Source organism: Mustela nigripes, chromosome 5 (genome assembly GCF_022355385.1).
Source record: "Mustela nigripes isolate SB6536 chromosome 5, MUSNIG.SB6536, whole genome shotgun sequence".
Classification (NCBI taxonomy): Eukaryota; Metazoa; Chordata; class Mammalia; order Carnivora; family Mustelidae; genus Mustela; species Mustela nigripes.
Genome location: NC_081561.1, coordinates 52,298,031 through 52,318,684, shown reverse-complemented (window position 1 = coordinate 52,318,684; position 20,654 = coordinate 52,298,031). Strand labels below are relative to the sequence as shown.

At 38.7% G+C, this 20,654-nt stretch overlaps 1 protein-coding gene across 12 annotated transcripts in view; it reads right to left on the bottom strand.

Moving 5' to 3' along the window:
- PKHD1 (PKHD1 ciliary IPT domain containing fibrocystin/polyductin) overlaps positions 1 to 20,654 on the bottom strand; it is a 478,342-nt gene that overhangs the window by 101,533 nt on the left and 356,155 nt on the right. Inside the window, exon 63 of one of the 12 annotated variants that reach the window (XM_059400271.1) lies at positions 6,938 to 7,375. The exons of 8 other annotated variants lie outside the window; for them this stretch is intronic. In XM_059400271.1, coding sequence (XP_059256254.1) covers positions 7,371 to 7,375 — 5 coding nt within the window. In that variant the 3' untranslated portion in view covers positions 6,938 to 7,370. Of the gene's footprint in view, positions 1 to 6,937; positions 7,376 to 7,593; positions 7,690 to 17,001; positions 17,280 to 17,656; positions 17,699 to 20,654 lie in introns of those variants that run through there. 3 more of the 12 variants (XM_059400272.1, XM_059400269.1, XM_059400270.1) reach the window with 3 other exon arrangements.

Sequence of the window (20,654 nt, the reverse complement as noted above, 5' to 3'; positions counted from 1 at the left end):
ATTGAGATTTTTTATGTATTTATTTGACAGACAGAGATCACAAGTAGGCAGAGAAGCAGGCAGAGAGGAAGGGAAGCAGGCGCCCCGCTGAGCAGAAAAGTCTGATGCGGGGCTCTATCCCGGAACCCTGGGATCATGACCTGAGCTGAAGGCAGAGGCCTCAACCCACTGAGCCACCCAGGCACCCCTCAAGTTCTTAACCTCTGCTAGAACTCTGCTTCTAAACAACAACAAATATTCTCACTGAGTAGAATGCCTATATTCCAATGCAGGGGTGTTTGCAGAAGAGTTTCTTTTGCCTGGCATTTATTAAAAAAAAAAAAAAATCTTCATTAGAAAGCTGTAGATGCTAAATAAGTTGCTACTGGCCCCAAAACAGTGCCTGTACATTTAATCTACCTAGGAGATGGGAAGGCAGAAAAGGACCAAATTATATTCGCCAATTAAACTGTTTCATTTTTTTTTAAAGATTTTATTTATTTATTTGACAGAGAGAGATCACAAGTGGGCAGAGAAGCAGGCAGAGAGAGAGAGAGGAGGAAGCAGGCTCCCTGCTGAGCAGAGAGCTCGATGTGTGGCTTGATCCCAGGACCCTGGGATCATGACCTGAGCTGAAGGCAGAGGCTTTAACCCACTGAGCCACCCAGGTGCCCCTAAATGGTTTCATTCTTAAGGAATCAATATATCAGAGAGAAGATGGCAAAAAGTAACTAAAGACTTATCAGTCTGATAACTCCTGGGAAGAGTTGGAGAAGATGTTCTGAGACCATAGTACATAAAACAACGAACAGTCATATTACCAATATAGACCGGCTTATTTGCTTTTCATCTTATAAACTATGGGACTTTGAATGTATAAAATCCATTAAATGAGATAGAAATTGTATATAGTAGTTTTTGCAGCCTTGTAATAGAGTAGAAAATCAAATGCTTGAGAATTAGATCAAGTGTATCACATCATTTCCTGTTATTTGGGATCTCAGCAGTATCATCAAATAGTTAAAATAAAGTTAGCTTTTAAAAATATAAAAGCACTTAGTTGTATTATAATGTTTCTCTTCAGCCCAGCTTTCTCATTTACATCTCAGCAATGAGAATCAACAGTATTTGAAACAATGGTCAATGCTTTATAAGGAAGATTTAAATGTCCCTCAAAAGCATCAGATAATTACCTAAGCCAGAAGCAAGATGTTAGACTAGGCAGACTAATGATGTGATCTAGGATGGTAATTCCCATGGTTCTTAAGGAGCATGAACATCAATCATTTAATAAATACGTGGTTTCCATTGGACTCCAGACTGGGTGAAAAAAAAGAAAATCTCAGCAGTGAGAAAATTGCCCAAGTTTTCCTGGCATATCAATATGCATGTCCCTTAAAGCAAGGCTATGTCTAACATAACACATTTCTAATCTTTCTTTCAAATTCTGTTATATTAATTAATGCCAGAATAAACACCAGAGGGGGAAATCTACATAAGTGGGCAACAAAGTGATGGGTTCAAACAAGATTCCACAACTTTGCTTCAGATTTTGAATAATTATAGGAGAGTTTCCTTTTTGAAAGTAGTGTTTTATGTCTTCTTGAAAAAATTATTCTAGGGGCATCTGGATGATTCAGTTGGTAGAGCATGCGATTCTGTCTCAAGGTTCTGAGTTCAAACCCCTCACCGGGTACAGAGTTTAATTAAAAAAAAATAATTTAAAAAATTATACTATAGGGCACCTGAGTGGCTCAGTGGGTTAAGCCTCTGCCTTCGGCTCAGGTCATGATCCCAGAATCCTGGGATCGAGTCCCGCATCAGGCTCTCTGCTCAGCGGGAAGTCTGCTTCTCCTTTACACTTCCCCCTGCTCCTGATCTCTCTCTCTCTCTAAACTAAATAAGTAAAATCTTTAAAAAATAAATAAAAACTTTGAAAAATTATATTATAGCTGACTTTCTACCTTTCCACCTCTCGGAAAACTAGCCCATGGCTTTCAAAACCCACAGTCTCTAGCTGTATTGTGTCTGAGAATTTACCACCTGACCGTTAAGTAAGTCTCAGTTGTTTAAACAATTACCTAAATTTTATGGGATGAGAGATTTTATTATTTTACTTTTTTTTTTAAAGATTTTATTTATTTATTTGACAGACAGAGATGACAAGTAGGCAGAGAGGCAGGCAGAGAGAGAGGAGGAAGCAGGCTCCCTGCTGAGCAGAGAGCCCGATGCGGGGCTCGATCCCAGGACACTGGGATCATGATCTGAGCCGAAGGCAGAGGCTTTAACCCACTGAGTCACCCAGGCGCCCCCTTATTTTATTTTTAAAATTATCATATGGTGGCTTTTTTTATTCTGGCGATCATTTACATGGAGTTCAATAATGTATTCACAATTAAGATACAAAACAATTCCTTCATGCTCCCCAAATGCTCTGTGCTATACCATTTGTAGTGGTATTCTTAACCATACTCAGACCTCTGGCAACCACGACTGACCTTTTCTTTGGCTTTCTAGTTTTCTTTTTTCGAGAATATCATGTACTTGAAATCATACAATATGTAGTCTCTTCATATGGTGTCTCTTACTCCCACAGGTCTTTGAGGATTATCTCTCTACATGTATTAATATCAATAAATATCAATAGTTTGTTCCTTTTTACTTCTGAGTAGGAGTCCATTGGATGGATATACCATGGCTTGTTTTATCCGTGCCACTGTTAGAGGACAGTGTTTCCAGCTTCTGACCACCATGTTCTGAACATCTGCCTCTGGGATTTAGTGGGAACATAAACTTTCATTTCTCTAGGGTAAGTGACCAGAAGTAGGATTCCTGGGGAATACGTTAAGTAAATGTATGACTTCATAAAAAACTGCCAATCTGTTTTCCAGAGTATCTCCATAGTTTTGCTCCTACCAGCAGTGTATGTGAGTTCCATTGGCTCCAAATCCTTTCCAACACTTGGTACTCTAGGTTGATGGTTTCCATCTAAGAATGCTAGAATGACTTTATTAAAAAATAACTTTGTCAACTGTTATAAGATAGTATATGTTTACTATAAAGCAACTAGCTCTCCAGTTAGGAAATAGTATTATTTCCTAGTAGAAGTAGAAGTACTTTGATATCAAACATTGAAAACCATAACACAATGTTGCATTCCAACTATAAGATCTTCTAAAATCGTACTATGTAATTTGTCAGGAGAGCTTTAATTCTCCTGAACTACTTATTTTATTCTTTTTGTGTTTATCATAACTATAAAGATGGCCTCTGTACTGTTGAAGCTGCTGTAAGGACCAGAACCACATTATTAGTGCAACAAATATTTGGCAAGAGCTATTTTCTGAGGAGTAGTCATAGATAGGACAGACTTGGCTTCTGTTCTCATGAGGTATATATATACAACTCATGAGGACAGAATATATATATTATATATATATATTATATATTAGAGTATATATATAATATATATTATATTATATATAATTATATATAATATATATATAAGAGCTATTATCTGAGTAGTATAGAATACACACACACACACACACACACACACACACACACACATAATTATAACTAACTGCATGAGTAATCAACCTAAAGATCTACATAGGAAATATTAGCTGAAGGTGTTTTAAGAGAACTTGGTCTTGGTTTGATAAGTATTAGATACTTACTCATAGGAAGCTGTGCCTTCATTCAAACAATGAAATTACATAGTATTCTGAGAAATTAGTGCATATTTAGAAACTAAAATATAACAAAATTGTGATAACCAAACAAAAACCTTCAAGTGTCCATTAAAAAAAACAAACAACAACAAAAAAACCTTCAATTGCAAGATTCTGGAAAAAGCAGTTCTAGAATGCAAACAGAATGAAAATTATGAAGGGTAGTTTAAAATATCAAGACTCTTTTGATAGGGACGCCTGGGTGGCTCAGTTGGTTAAGCGGCTGCCTTCAGCTCGGGGCATGATCCCAGCGTCCCGGGATCGAGTCCCGCATTGGGCTCCTTGCTCCGCAGGGAGCCTGCTTTTCCCTCTGCCACTCTGTCTGTCTGTGCTCACTCTCTCTCTCTCTGACAAATAAATAAATAAAATCTTTAAAAAAAAAAAACTCTTGATAAATGGAGATCACATTAAAAAAAAGATTTTATTTATTAATTTATTTTAGAGAAAGCGGATGGGAGAGGGAACAAGCAGACGCTGTGCTGAGCGCAGAGCCCGATGTGGGGCTCGATCCCACGATGCTAAGAGTACTACCTGAGCCAAAACTAAGAGGTGGATACACAAACAACTGAACCACCCAGGTGCCCCTGGAGAGAACATTTTAATGTCATCAACAGCTAAAACTTAATTCTCCCTTCCACTGAAAAGAGTCACCAGACTCTATCTCCTTTCCCTCCACTTCTTTCCCTGAACATTCTTTCTCTTGTCCAGATTCCCAGTGTCCAGCTCATTATAAAGGATCACACCAGGGTTCTTATTTTCTAACTCCTCTGGATTGCTGGCTCCGAATCAGATCTGTAACTTTCTGGTGTCAGAGGACAACCAGCCCATGAGGGACTGCATTTGCCCCTACCTCAGACTCCTAATTTCCTGCACCCAGCCCCTCTACTGGGGCATCCAGAGAGGGAGCCAGACATTAATAGCACATTTGTGATTCACTAAGGAAACGATAATATGCCAGAACCAGTCTTTCGAATGCACTTAACATTGCTCCCTTCGGTAAAATGCAGCCCATTACCTGAAAGCCCTGTGAAATTGGCGGGGAATTGAAAACCTCATGCTTATACAGAAGGCTGACTTGCTTCCTAAGGGTTAGGCAAGGAACTCAGAGAGCTCTCTCGCTAACAAGATTCTTCAGAAATGAAGCCGCCTGAACATAATCAGTTCACCCTAATTGATTGCATACAGTTTTATTACATAACTGATGGTTTTAAACCCCCAGCCAATTAGTTTGTCAAACAGAGGTTAAATTCTTGACTGGTTTATTCAAACTAAATTTAGGCAGGATTCACAATACAATCCGCCTTATCCAGGCAGTGGAAAATACCCTCTTTTAACGAGTGAAAATTAGCAAGGACTTCCCTGGAACCAAAAGGGAAAAAAGAGAAGTTTCATTTAAATGCTAACCTGAACTACCAAGGCATTTACTCTGGGTTTTATTTTACCCGATGCAATTCTTTTGCTATGTAGTTACCTGATTTTGAGATCTTTAAACATATTTGTGTGGTTGATATCACTGGTAATGTTGCATTTGAAATGATTAAATTAGAATTAAGCAAAAACCCGCCCATTTGGCCTGATGTCTTAATTCAGAGGAATCTCTTGGGCTATCTGAGTTATTACCTGTAGCCCTTCACAGGTTTCACCAACTTCTTATGTTTGCCAGAAAGTTAAGTCTCTCTGAAGATCCCAGTGTTTATTTCTGAGCATATCCCTCATACTCCAGCCCGGTCATTTAAACTAATCCTCATTATAAATATCTGTGTTTACATTTCATTTTTAGGATTCCATTAATTTAAATTCTAATAGGATAAGGCAAATTGTTTTCCTAAAACTGAGCAACTAGAGAAATAAATTAATTAACCATTTTTTACTAAGTATCCATTATGCATTCAGCCCTATGCTAAGTCAAATAGGATACAAAAGAAGGGTCAGACAGAAATGTAGATGAGAAGCAGAATTCAAGATTCCAATGTCCATGCTAGTGTTAGAAGGTTACATGAGGGAAACTTTTAGAGACTAATTGTTTTTTAAACTTATAAAGTATTTTAGAGAACAGAGGTCAGATAACCTTTCCTGTAAGTACTTTAGATGTTGCAGACAGAGACAAAATTGAGAATATTATATGTGTATATTTACATAATAAGAAAGAAAACAAATTTCCACCATCTTTTTTTTTTTTTTTTTGACGGACAGAAATCACAAGTAGGCAGAGAGGCAGGCAGAGAGAGAGAGAAGATGAAGCAGGCTCCCCGCAGAGCAGAGAGCCCGATATGGGGCTCAATCCCAGGACTCTGGGATCATGACCTGAGCTGAAGGCAGAGGCTCTAACCCACTGAGCCACCCAGGTGCCCCCCCCACCATCTTTTCTTGATGAGATTTAAAACTTGTGTCAGATTTCCATATCTCAGATAATGGAATTAGCAAGTAATGGCTATATAGTTTATCTTCCACAACCCCAAAAAAGAATAGAGAATTCAAATGTAGCAAATTTTCTCTGGGACTCATACTTATCAAAAGTTTTTTTTGTTTGTTTGTTTGTTTTTTCCTAGGATCTGCCTTTGCTTAAATAGGTATCAATTAAATATTTACTATGATTCTCATGGAATTTGTGCTAGCTAATGAGGACACAAAGAGAAATGGCTCCCTAACTTCAAAGCACTAAAATTCAAGGGGAGACAGACAAGTAGACAAGTACTATAATGGCATATAATGTAGTGCTGCAATAAAAGTAGGTATATAGTGTTACATAAACATTTGTATAAAGTGTTACATAAACACAGATGGAGGGCTTATGAAAATATTGTTGGAAGTTTTTCTAAAAATGCATATTTCTCTCCTTGCAATCTTAGTAATAAGGACATTGAGCCTGCAGCATTTTTAGCGGAATAGGAATCAGTGTCGCTTCTGAATAACCATTTTGACCCATTTTCATTGTCTAACATCACAGAGGTGGGCATTCCAGGTAATTTGCCTGAATTAGAAGAGACAATGAGGACAGAGTCAAGAAGCATTTTTGTGTGTGTGTGATAATGTTTTTACTACACCTATCACAATGTTTTTTTTTAATCTCGACAATTAAGATTCTGATTATTTAAGGGCTCTGATTAATGGAGAATGTTCCCCGAGAAGTCTCAAAAATTAAAATGAAGATAAGAACAAACAAACAAAAATCTAGGTTATTCAATATAAATCCAAGCCAGAAGAAAGAAGGGAGATAGTTTTAATATTATTATTTTTTTTTATCTTTCAAACCAATGTAGCATACAACACACAATAAACCAGCAAAGCCACATACTTATTTTATCAAGTCAGAAGGAAACCAAAGTCTACTGTGTCCTCTCTCCTGGGGAGGACAGTGAACTACTGACATGTGGTAACAGGTCTGGTTGATGAAGTATAGGGAATTTCATAACCTTTTCCTCTTCAGCTATCAGTCAAATGACAGCATCAGCACATCCTTGAACTACCCCAAAAGGTCCAGTTTTGTTTTAAATCCTGGAAAGTTTATCCAGCAATAAACATAAAGAGAAGGGTCTAGATTAAGATGCACTGTTGTTTCTGAGGAATGGAGGCTATTCACATCTCTGTTCTGATGGTCCTGGTTTGGAGAATGCCTGGGACATCGCTGAAGTTATTTGTACCCCAGAGTGAGGCTAGTCAGGCTGTTGATGAGAGGCAATAGTAAACAGATGAGAAATGATACATGCTCTGCCCTTCCTTATCCTTCCCTGACATGTACTTCAGTCAATCCACACCTATAGAAAGGGAGTTCACTCCACAATTCCTTTTAGCATAGTCTATTTTCTAGATCGGTAGATAAGACACAGTCACGAAACTAAGAATGATCCAAAAGAACATACTGTCCAAAGGTTGTACTGTGAAAGGATGTGGTACCTGAAGAGGAAGCCAGAGTCTTGTGAAGGTGGTTAAGTCACAAAGTGCATCAGATGTTATGTTAATGAACCAAGAGTTTATTCTGCAAAATAAAGGGAGCCCGGTCAGCAGGTTTATACCAATGTTTACAGATCAGATTTGTCTTTTAGAAAAAGCACTTCCTCCTTGTGCAAACGCTAGAATTATAGAGGTTTAAAGTAATAAAAGGGAGAACAGTTCTTACTGCTCTTGCTCAGATAAAGGCTCACACCAAGGCAGTAGTGAGAAAATGGAAGAGAATGAAATGAACATCTATTAAGGAAATAGATTTAGCAACTCTTTAGGACTGTCTGCAGAAAGCCATTCAGAAGGCAAGTCGGCCAAGAATGACTACTAATTGGGGAGACTGGATATGGGGTGGAGGGCAGAAGATAAGGCATTCTAAAGTAGGTCGAATGGAGATAATGTGATAGGTTGTTGGAGATTCAGATCTGGAAGGGAGGTGAGCCTAGAATAGAAGTAGAAATTTGGGACCTTGCAGTCAAAAGCCAAGGCATTGGTCAGGTCAGGATGGAAGAAAGAGGAAAGGAAGGTCGTTATTGATGAAACATTAGTGATCGCTAACATTGGAAGTATGGGTTGAAGAAGACTGAAGAGATGGAGAATATGCAGAGGAGGCAATGCCTGGGCAGTGGTGACTCCAAATTTTCTATTTTGTCAGGGTCCATACCAGCAATCAAGTCAAAAGGGGGCTTGAATAGTTGTTTGCATAGTACTTGATAGAAGATTTGAGAAAATTCAATTGTCCATATCAAGAAACAGGGAACGCTGCTAGATACTATGTTTCCCCATCCCCACCCCCAACCCCGGGTCCACTAGTTCCTCTAGAACTGAGAGGTTGCAGAACCAGGGGTGCACATCGCCCTGCCAAGAAACCAAAGGAGGATAGGATTTTAAGAATCAGGAAGAAGACTCAGAGTTAAATTCAGCAAAGATCATATATCAGAAGAAAACATCCAGTCAATTTATAATTGCTGATGTTCCTTGGTGCAATTTCCATGAAGTAATGGGGGAAGAAGCAACAATGAGCAGACAGAGAAGGAGTGAGAAATAAGAAGTCAATGAGGGCAGACTTCTTTCTGAAGACATCAACTATGAAGAGATGAGGAAAAACACAGCAGTAGCCATAGGGGGATGCAAGATCAAGGGACCTCAAGAATAGTTTGAAGACACAAGAAAAGACCCATCTCAGAGCAAATGCTCAGGACCCCATGCAACAGGCCCGCACTGCCCACAGCACAAACTCCTGGCTGCCCTTCTCCAGAGAACGCCTCTCCTACAGGATGCCATTTCCAACTAAAATCCTATGGGGAAAGAATTATCTAGTAGGGCCTTGAAGGCTTTCCCTTCCCCAGCAACTTTCTATTAAAGTGCAAATACCGAAGTAACAACTAGAAATGAGGCCAGGATAGATGCCTAAAGTAGAAAGAGGAAGTAAGAAGTCAAATGCCAAAGAAAATCTTTGCCTACCTCACAGTTTTGCCTGAGTTGGCCCCAAATTCAGTCACTAGTAATGCTAGAAAATTACATATGTTCTGTAACGGGCAGAGAACACATAAATCACAGATACTTTTGAGCTGAAATTATCCTCCATGCCCTACATACAGGGATGCATCATACATAGATTATCAATCTCTAAGAATAAAAATTCAACTTAATTAACTTAATACTAATTTAGATCAAAATGAAGTCTCTTAGGAGATACAGATGGTGCTTAAAAATGTTAAATGCCCCAGGGTCAAACTTATAGGAATCAACTGCAATTTTCCCTCATTAGAACCACAGAAGTGAATTAAGGATGGGGGGGGGGGGATCTAAGTCTGACAGTGGTTACCAGCAGACTTTTGAAAGGTAGCAGGATATGCCTCCCCCCAAAATGCCACTTTGGCATGTTGGTTTATACTGAGCTGAAGGCAATTAAGAAGTAGCAGAAACAAGAAAACCTCTCTGCATACCCCCTCTTTGCCTAAAGATAAGAGATAAATCTTTAAAGATGAATCTTCTCCTCTCCTTCCCAGGAAGGACTGAAGTTCACCCAAGACTCTAGGCCCCTATCAGCCCAGAGATGATACCAGAGGAATCTACATAATAAACTTTGCTATGTAACCCTTGTCTACTATTAAATTCTCTACGTATTTACCTTCCCACAATTTACAACCCCTAGAGGCTCAAAGTCCCTTTATTTGTCTTGTTACTTTTCCACACAATTCGTTTTCTTTGCTAACATGCTATATAAGCTCAAGTTCTAACCACTCTTTTGAGTTACTCGTCACCAAGTTCTCCATGTATATGGGTGATTTACATGTTAGTAGACTTCTGTTTGTTTTTCTCTCATTAATCGGTCTTATGTTGGTTTAATTTGCTGGACCCTAGCCAATGAAACTAAGTGGACAGAATTTTTCGTCCTCTACATACCCCTTTCTTGATATTTCTTCAACAATTGAAACAACTCACTTATATTTGTGTCTGTTATCCCATCCTGAGTTCTCCATCTATGGATCATAGATTCTTGTTTTATTTTCTTATACATTGAAGAAAGGTCATTCACAATTATTTATGCCTAATGTATAAATGTCCCTATGTGCACATGAGCAACTGGAAAAAACACTTTTCCCTTACATAAGAGGCACCGCAGCCCCAAGAAGGACCTTCCTCTCTATCTGCAATTGATTGTCCTTTCTCATCCCTATGAAGGACAACTTCATTAACCATCTATAATTCCCATCTCACTCCAGGATTGACCTATATTGGTAATAAATATGTAGCATTGCTGGTAAAAGAGAAAGAAGAAGGAAGAAGAGGAGGAACATGTAGAGGAAGAGGAACAAGTGGAATAGGTGGAAGAAAGCTCATTTAAACACCAGAAACCACCTTCCAGCTATTCAATCATGACACTCCTCTTTGGTCCCTAAACTCTGTCCCATGTTAAACTCTGTCCATTCATGCCTTTTCTCTATAGTCCTATCCTCAGCCAAACTCTTATATGAAATGCCTAGGAAAATATGAAACTGATTCTCTTCTGAAATAAAAATGAATTTCACTTTCATTCTTTGAAAGTCAAGGAAGTACTATTATCTTTTACATGTGAGATTACCTTTACTAAAAGCAATAGTTGAGCCCAGGACCTTGGCTTGTGGGTCTGAGCTATAGCTAAGTTACTGTAAGTTAAATTATTATTATCAAAATTATTGCAGAGAATCTGAGGATTCATATGCTAACCAAGCACTGTATAGACTGGAAAAGTGATATTTGACACATAGATTACCAACTTCTTAAAAAATTTACATAGCTGTATGGTGATTAAAAGATTTGCTGAATATATAGTACCTTTATGTCAACATGTATTTTTCCAGTATCAATAGATAATTAATAAATGATTACTATTATGACAGTCTTCTAAGTTTTTGACACTGAAAGTGGGGGCAGTCTCTCAGTTAAAAAGATTGGGATTCACAATAAGGAAGAATATTGAACTGTCAATTCTGTCTGAAAAACAATTGACAAACATCTTCATGCATCTTTTCTGCTTTCTATTGCCTCTTTTGTGATGCTCCTATTTCTGTATAAGGCTACCTCTAGCCCAAAGGGTACAATTTGAAAATATGAACAAAGAACTCCAGTATGATTCAGCCCTATGCCAGGAAGAATGTTTTAGCGGCCAGAGCACAAGCTGGTTGGCCCCACTGGCAATCTTGTATTCTTCCACCTGTGCTCTGAATCCTACATCCTCCTGGTTTCTCAAATAAGCTTGCTCCTCTAGCCTTACTTTATTTCTATTAACTTTTTCTCATGCACATTAAAACATGTTCAAGACCTCCCCTATTTTAGCAAATCCTGTCCCCATTCTCACATCCAGGTTTAGCTACCATCTTGTTTCCTTTTTTTCCTCCAACCTTTTAACTTGTTATGCTTCTCGATAATAGGTTTTACTTTCACCATGTCCATGTACTCTCACTCACTCCTCGACCCGAGGCTGTCTGAGTTCCAACCCCGCCATTTCTCTGAAACTGCTTGTATCAAGATCAACAATGAAGTCTATGTTACTAGGTCCAGTAATTTCTTCTCCAACCTGATTGTGTTTTCCCTAGCTGTAGTGTTTACTAGAACCATGCCATCCATTGTGAAATGCTTTCATTCCTTGAATATGGTTCTCTACAATATTCCAATTTTCCTCTTACATATCTGTGTATTCTTTCTTGTATACTTTGTGAGATCTTCCTTGTCTAACCATTCCTTCAACTTTGAGAGGCTTTTCTTATTCAAAATATGCAATTTCATTCAGTCCTGTGGTCTTAGTTCCCATCTATAAGATGATCTTCTCTCTGACCTCTCCTGTGAACAATAGAGCTGTACATCTAACTCCTTATTGGGTATCACCTCTTGGATATCTAGCATATACCTCATATTTAGCATGCCTAAAACTACAATGTTATTTTCCAAAACTGTTCCACTTCTAGGGTTCATTTTCAGTCAATGTTGCCATAAGCCACCAACTTGTTTAAGGAAGAAAACTAGTTTAAGGAAGACCCGGGAAGTCATCCTTGCCTCATTTCGCTTCCTCATCCCCTACATTCAATCAAACAACAGATCCAGCCAATTTCACCACACAAACTGCACTGAACCCATATATTTGTCATATCATCATTCCAGTCTTTGCTGCCTCATTATCTCTCCTCTGGACTTCTGCCACCATACTGGACTCCTTGCTACCTCTCTTGCCCCCATGCAGATCCGATCATGATACCCCTTCATGTAAAATCCTTTGTGAACCTGTCTAGACCATTAGGATCTAGCCTAAAATCCTTAACATGGATTATAAAACATTCTAGGAACAGATCTCTCACATCTCAGTGTCATCTCTCACATCTCAGCCAGGTTGGTCTTCTTTTGATTCTTTATAGATACAATACAGTCTCTGGTCTCTGCACTTTACACATGTGATTCCTCCACTTCTTCCTACAATGCTTTATCTGGCTGGCTCATTCATTCATATTCCAAACCTCAGCTTGCATGCCACTTTCTCCAAAAAGCTTTCCTTATCTCCTAGATAAGGCACTAACAAACTATGGCCCATGGGCAAAATTAGCTTATGGCTTGTTTGGTTACAGGCCTCAAGCTAAGAATGGCTTTAAAACTTCTAAAGGATTTTAAAATGAGAAAAAGAGGAGGAAAAGGAAGATAAGGAGGAGGAGGAGAGAGAGGATATATGACCCTTAAGGCCTAAAATAGTGAAAACCTACCATATTTGCTAGACACTTTACAGAAAAATTTGCTAAGCCCTGCCTTAAATTATTAGCTGAAGACCCCCTACCCTAGACTTCCTCGGTTATCACACTCATACATTACTGCAATTATTTAATGTCTCCATCTCATACTAGCCTCCAAGTTCTGCAAAGTCAGGTAACCATGTTGTTTATCACACTATCCCCAGATATAGTAGATACCCCAGATATAGTAGATATCCCCAGATATAGTAGATCTACGCAGTAGATCCCCAGGAAACATTGATGAATAACTACAATGAAATATGAATATAAATGACAGCTTCCATATTACTGTGTCTACAAACAGGCCATGCACTTTGAGGGGCATATGACTAGGACAACCATACATCCTTGTGTTTTTTCAACAACAAGGTATAAAGGTATGATTTATACTTGTCATCACAGAAAAATTATTAGTAGTTCCCTCTTTCCCTCTCAAAAATGTCCCACTTTGGAGTAAGTTAGGGTACCTGGAAAAAGGTCCTACTCCCTGGGAAAGAGGCTTCCTAAGACCATTGGAGCAGAAACCACAGTGACCTTTGTATCAATTGGCAGAACTCTTCCTGTGGGGAAAAGAATCCTTATAACACAGTATTCAAAATCCAGTAAAACTATTAGTAAAATACTGAGCTTGCAGAACATCATGATTAAAAGAGGCTTTTGTTTTGACCCAGAAATCTGACTTTTTTTTTCCCTAACATAATCATTGTGTGAAAACACATTCTATATTATAAATGACAACACAGGGATATCAATGCATCTTGAATTTGGAGCACTCAGTATAATTACATTTAATGACTATGTTTACCAGAAGGTCTTTTTCATCCATGCCATATATAGGTAAGTCTCTTTGGGAGAGGGGCATGACTGTAGAACAAGATATTCTGACTAATCAATATTCAGGAATGATAAAATAAGCTATTCTGGAATCAGAATTTAAGAATTGAAATTAATTTTAAGAATGGTCTAGTTCAACACCCTTATTTCATGGAGGACAAAGGTAGCAAATATTCCTGCAGCACATAAGTCTCTTTTGGGGTCACTGACAGGCCTATTTAAATTTTCTTCCCATAAATTTAAATATAATTAAACATACCTAATAACAAAATATCTTTTTTTAATATTGTACTCCTTTTTTTAATGATTTGGAGTAACTGGATCTTCATGCTTGAGAGTCATCTTAAAGAATAGCAGTCTATAATGTACTTCATGTGTATAGGAATCATAGCGATCCATTGAAAGGTATGAATCCTACATCTCTTCAAAACTTCCTTTTCACTTCTCTGTGGGGCACCTGGATGGCTCAGTTAGTTAAGCATCTGCCTTTGGCTTAGGTCATGATCCCCAGGGGTGCTGGGATCGAGTACAGAATGGGGCTCCCTGCTCAACAGGAAGCCTGCTTCTCTCTCAACCCTTTCCCCCTGCTCGTGATCTCTCTCCATCTCACATTGTCTCTCTCAAATAAATATACAAAATCTTAAAAAGAAAATTTCCTTTCACTTCTCTGAATAGAGCTTTGCCACCATTGATTTGAGCTGTAGACCAAACTCATCAAATATATGTTTAATATTAATACTATTAAATATCAATGGTAGAATTTATTGAGTATATACAACGTACTAGGCATGAAACTTATGTGACTTATTTACTCATCTCAACAACCATATAAATGCCATTAATTAATAAATGAAAAAACTGGAGCTGGGAGCAAATGACTTGCCCCAGATACATAGCTGGGAAATAATCCAGATGGAGCCTCAATTCATATCTTTCTGAGTTAGCTCTGAACAAATTACCATTTTTTGAGGAGGCTTATGTTGGATAACTCTGTATGCCACTTCAAATCTCCATGGTATTAAGTTTTTCTCCAGCTACTGACACAGCTCTCAGTTCTAAGTACAAGAAATCCAAAGAGAGATCTACTTGCCTTCTGACTCCAGATTTCTCTGATGCTACTTCATGATGCACCATTTTGCAATCATACATGTACAAACAGAACATGTTTGAGTTGGAGCTACTTTTGACCAATCAGAGACATGAACCTGTGTCTTGTGTGTTCTGTCTTTGCCCATGGTTAGTATTGAGATACATTTCATAAGTTCTCAGAAGGCCTCACAAGATCATATATCTCCCATAAGCCCGATCTTGAGTTGCATTCCCTCCTTCATTTCACTGCTCCTGTCCCCCACATTTGTTTCCTGGAATTACCTCCCAAATAAATAACCTATGTCTCAGGCTTTGTTTTCAGGGGCATCCTGGATAAGAAGGGGCCATTTCCCCCACCATCTGAGAGCATCTTGTCTCTACTCCTGAGTTTTATATCAGTAATATGCAACAGCTAACATACTTTATCTGAAGAGGAAATCCCCTGTCTCTGATGGACCTGACTTCTTCATTTCCTGTGAATAGCAGAGCTATCTGCATCTGTAGGGTCTCAGGACAGCACTGAGAATATTTGTCTACCTCTGCTGGAAGCCCTTCTGATTAGTCAGGCTCCTTGAGTTGGAAACATAAGGATTTATAATGAAAAAGAATCACACAGTAAAAACAGAAAGAATGAAAAGAAAACAAACCAATAAAGAACCTATCCTATCATAACATTTGAGGTTCTGGTATTTGCTGGCTTTGGAGGGAGTTCAAAATAAATGAAAGAAATGTGTATTTTATTAAATGCTAATATTTAGAAGATGTGGTGGGGAAGGAAAGATAAATGCTTCCAATCATATTTGCAAATACGAGGCATCTCCTAGCTCCTTCAAAATGCTTAGATGTTTTCCTTGCATTTGAGCCACCTACTCAGTTTTGGAAGTAATGCCTGGGACAAGCAGAAAATTGTGTGAGGAGTAGCAAATTTGCACAAGCATCCAACCAACAGAGATGGGCACTGCACTGTGCTCTCAGCCTGGACTGTAATACAATAACTAGGCTTTTTTAGCCAAACTGCAGCTGCCCATCCGACTTCCTCCACAGGAAGAACCTATTGCTTCTGACCCCACATAGATCTGCCTATAAAAAACTCTATTCCTCCCTTACAACATCTGCTATTGTTAACATGATCTCTGTTTGTCTTGAAGTATAAATAGGACCCAAATTTCAAGAGTTCAAAATACACTGAACCATAACAGCCTAGCTTCTTCCTTTTCTTCTTGGTAAGAGTCTTATCCCTCTCTTGGGTTTTGGAATTCATTTTAAGAACAACAATGAAATCAAGGGGAGAGGAAGAAGATTTGGAAGGATCAGGAGTACTCAAGGCAGTCAGAATGAAGAGTTGCCCTTTGTTTTTTATTTTCCTGTATTTACAGTAATACAGATCAACTGTCAATTTGATCCATTTTCTGTACACACTTTTCTCCTTACTAATGTTAAGAGTCTGGGACAAGAGAAGAAACTAATTTAATTATTAACTAGTACCCAAGGTGTTTTTGCAAGGTTCAGATTTACCAATTTAAAGTTAAAAGTTTTGCTTGAGCAAGACATTTTCTTGTTTTTTATAACTAATGCACTTGTTTTCAAGAAGAGAAAAAAGGTGAGCACTGGTCCTTTCTTCCCATGTAGAATATGGACAAAAAGCCATATCCTTTAATAAGACACTGAGGCCCAACAGCCCTAGATTCCTAGCCTATACTCACCATTATGTAAACTGACTTCATTCCTCTAAACCTCAACTTACTCATCCATAAAATGAACAGTGTTTTTATTTCATAGCACTGTTAAAGTATTAAATAAAATAATGCATGTGAAGTGCTTGATAAATGAGCTTACTATAAGATGATAATGATTGTCCAGTAGGTGTAATTTCTATCTTCCAGTGAGACTCCAAAAATCTAATGGTTCAGTTTTCTGAACTATCTCAGATAGTGAGGAATCAGTTCCATATGTATCTCCAGCTGAGGGGTTAAAACAGATAAAGTGCTCAGAAGAGTACCTAGCAGGCTGTAAACCCTTGACAAATGTTAGCCATTAATCACCATCACTATTAATGTATCATTAATAATGTACAATTATCCTTAGTATTATAATCAGTTTATTGAATGAACTAGACTCCGCAGGTGCAAGAGAGAAATTTAGGGTTTCTAACCAATTCTCATTTAAACTCATGCTATCAAATGATTTTTCTCAGGTTCTAGATGAAACCCTAGGCAGATGACATGACTTTTCTGATTGCTTTCACATATGAAAAATTCCAGTCCAATCCAATACAATCTCAAATTCTTTTTGAAAACGTCTTCCTTCCTCAGCTTGAGTCTTCCTCAGGCTGAGAAATTTGTGATGGAAATGAATGTGGTTGGCTTTGCACCATTTCTCTCTCTTGATTCTTCTTCTTCCACTCACTAGGAAGCCACTGGTCCTCCAGGGTTGAGCCTGGAGCCTGGGGTCAAGAGAGGGAAGAGCAACATAGGAAAGAAGAGGTCTTCCTTTACCAAAACATTTAAAACCTAGCTCTGATATTGTCTGAGTATTTCAGATCTCTAAAACAGTCTTTTCTGAGTTGGGTCTTCCCGAGGGTTCCACAGGGATTTATACTAAAGATGTGAACTGCCTGCCTGGCATGGTGATGCCTATTCCTGCTGATCACTTAAGACTTTACTTTTTCGGTAGCCCCTGTTGTCTGGTGTCTTCCTCTCACCTGAGGAGAGGGTCTCCTTCTTCTTGGGTGGGTCTCTGTTAGAATGATGCATGATCCTCTCCTTGGGTGGGTCTTGGGTGGGTCTCTGTTAAAATGATGCTTGATCCTTTCCTCTAAGAGACCCAGACCTGGTCTACTGTTGGCCATCTTTGCTCAGCAAGCTGGGGAAGACAATCCCTCTGAGTAAGCTGCTTTAACCAGTCTTTCATATGTTAGGTAGGCAGAGGTGCACTACATTTTAACTACTTGTTCTGCAAGATCAACATCTATCGTCTTAATCTTCACTGTTTGACACAGTACCCACCAACCACTTGTGGTTCTATACATTTACCTTTAAACTGACCACAGTAATAAAATACAATTCAGTCCCTTGATCTCATGAGCCATATTTCTAGTGCTCAATACTCCAGTATACCATACTGGATAACACAGATATTGAAAATCTCCATTGTTGCAGAAAGTTCCATGAACAGAGCTGGAACTCAAGCACCTTGCTTTAGAAGGTGAAGCTTTTGTCATTATTTTTTTGTTGTTGTTGCAACAACAAAATAATGTTGTTTTGCATTCCCAGGCCTTGGAGCCTCTCCTGAAGCTACAGTACAAGAGAGAATTCACATTTACCTCTTTTTTTTACATAATCAGTAAGTAGATAGATTTTGACATCTGGATTCAGGACTAGGAATATGTCAAAGCAAATGAATATAAGACAATTTCTCAAATACTAAAATCTTACATTAAATGGAAATAATTAATTAGAGTTCTCGTGATTGAGCCTCAAGTCTAAAAAATATTTACTCAGGCAAAATAAACATGTCCATCATTTCTGCCTGCATGATGGGAAACAGAACAGTGTCCACCAAAGATATTATCTTTTATATTTATGGTGTTTTTAAAGTTTATGAGCCACATGAATTAGTCTCACTTTTTTTTTTTTTTTCTAGAAGCAACTGTGAAAAGTAGGCAGAACAAGTATTATTGTACCTAGACTAAAAGTACATTAAATGACCTGCCCAAAGTCACAGAGCTACTAACTGGGACATCCATGTACCCCAGCTTCTTCCACTTCATTATGCTTGTTCCTGGAAGGCCAGACAATTCTAAAAACAATTCTTACTACACACAAAGAAAGCAGGAATTCAGAACCGAATCACTTTCAAAGACTTCCACAGTTTTGACTTATCTGGATGACCATCCAGATATCTGGCATGCTTAGAATTAAAATTAAATGTTATTCTATTAGCAGGATGTTGAGAAACACCCGGTCGATAAGGAACACGAAAGACACACATTCTATCTTCCTCAGCAAGCTTGGGACCTGGGTTTTGTCCTTGAGCACATTCCTGCTTTGCCTCTTTGTAGCTTCATGTCATTTACTCAATAATACTGATAGAGTTGATGTCAATTCCTTGGGAGGATGACCTAGTATGGAAAGACATTTGAACATAGCCAATAACAGGGTGAGAAATGCCACTACTACCGGTATATTTCCTTGTGGGGTAGAAGCTTGTTTATTCATTCTTTTGTAACTAAACTTAACTAAAGAAGAAAAATTATGAAGAAATACATAGGAATAAGAAATACCAAATTCAAGATAGTTATCTCTGGGAGGGGCAGGTAAGGGAATTCAATTGATATAAGGGAGAGGCCTATAGGGACGTCAACTAACTTTGTAAGTTTATAATGTTTTACCCCTAAAGATGGATGGTCGGTATGTGGGTGTTCATTATGCTTTAAAAAAAAACAAAAAACCATTGAATAATAAAATCCTTCAAAATCAAGTTTCAGTAATAAAAAAGGAAAGTTAGTAAAGGCCCACTTGCTGGAAGACAGATTATTTTTATAAGCCTGTTGGTCTTAAATTGAAACACAATACTCAACATTGTTTGAAACATTTTGCTATAACAAGGCCAAAAGAAGGCTAAAACCTAGAATGTCCTCTGAATAGGGCTGGCTTCAGTCTACGGCCATACCACCCTGAACGCGCCCGATCTCGTCTGAATAGGGCTGGCTTCACCCAAGAGGGCTGATAATATGTGGCATGGAGTTGAAATGACTTTCTGGTCATTTAGCCTGACCACACCCTTCATACCAGTCACTAACACACTCTGGAATCTAGGAGGAAGAGCTAATGGGAGATACAGCATTTATCTGAAAACATTCCAAGAGTATTAACTTCAGCAAGCTTGGAGTGTCAATATAGGTAAATACACAAATCAAATTAGTGAATGGTTCAGATTTATTGATAGGCAGAGGCATGGGGGAAGGGCGCCCACTCCTACTGCAGGGTCAGGAAAAGCTTCACAAAACTTTTCCTCCTCATATGGGTCTCAAAATATAGTATACTACACAGCTCCAGTTTGGCGGCCCATATGTCTTTGCCCCTCCACTTTCTCCAGGTTATGGATCCTGACCTCTGGCTAAGAGTGGATCCATAACCAAGCTCTGTCCAGTCCTATTCCCCCATTCCTTTGGATCCAATAATTGGTTCTCCAAGAGACATAAAGGCCAAATAGGAATTACCAGTCTTTCCCTAGATTTGCTATACAGATACCAGGAGAAAACAAAATTCCTTTTCAGCTGGAATTACTAAGCTGAACTAGATGGAAAATGTTCCTCAGCATCAGAGGGGAATGAGGCCAAGAGTCACAAGGAGCAGAGACAAGCAGCAAGAGCAGAGAGAGGGGCTGGCTGCATTAAATCCTTGGTCCCAACTCCTGGCAGGCCTCATGGCTCAGATCTTCCTAACTCTTTATTCCATTGTGTCAGGGATCCCAATATCCTCCTTGGGGGCACAAATGAAATATTCACACATTGCTTAAGGTTCCCAAGTAGTGACTCACTCCCTCACCCTGATTGGTATTTTGAGTCAGCAATCACCTGAGGCAGGGCAGGGAAGGGGATTTTGAGAACAGAGTGGAAGGGAGACAGATGTGACTACTAAGGCAGTGTTAGAGAGGGTAGACTGGGCTCAAGGTGACTGGATAATAAAGTCAACGTGACAGGCCAAGTTCAGACAGAGAAGACAGTTACTTGTTTTGACCCTCACTGCAAGTACCTACCACATGTGTCTCATTTCCAAAGGTCACAATACCTCATCAAGGAATTCCAGGGTAGAAA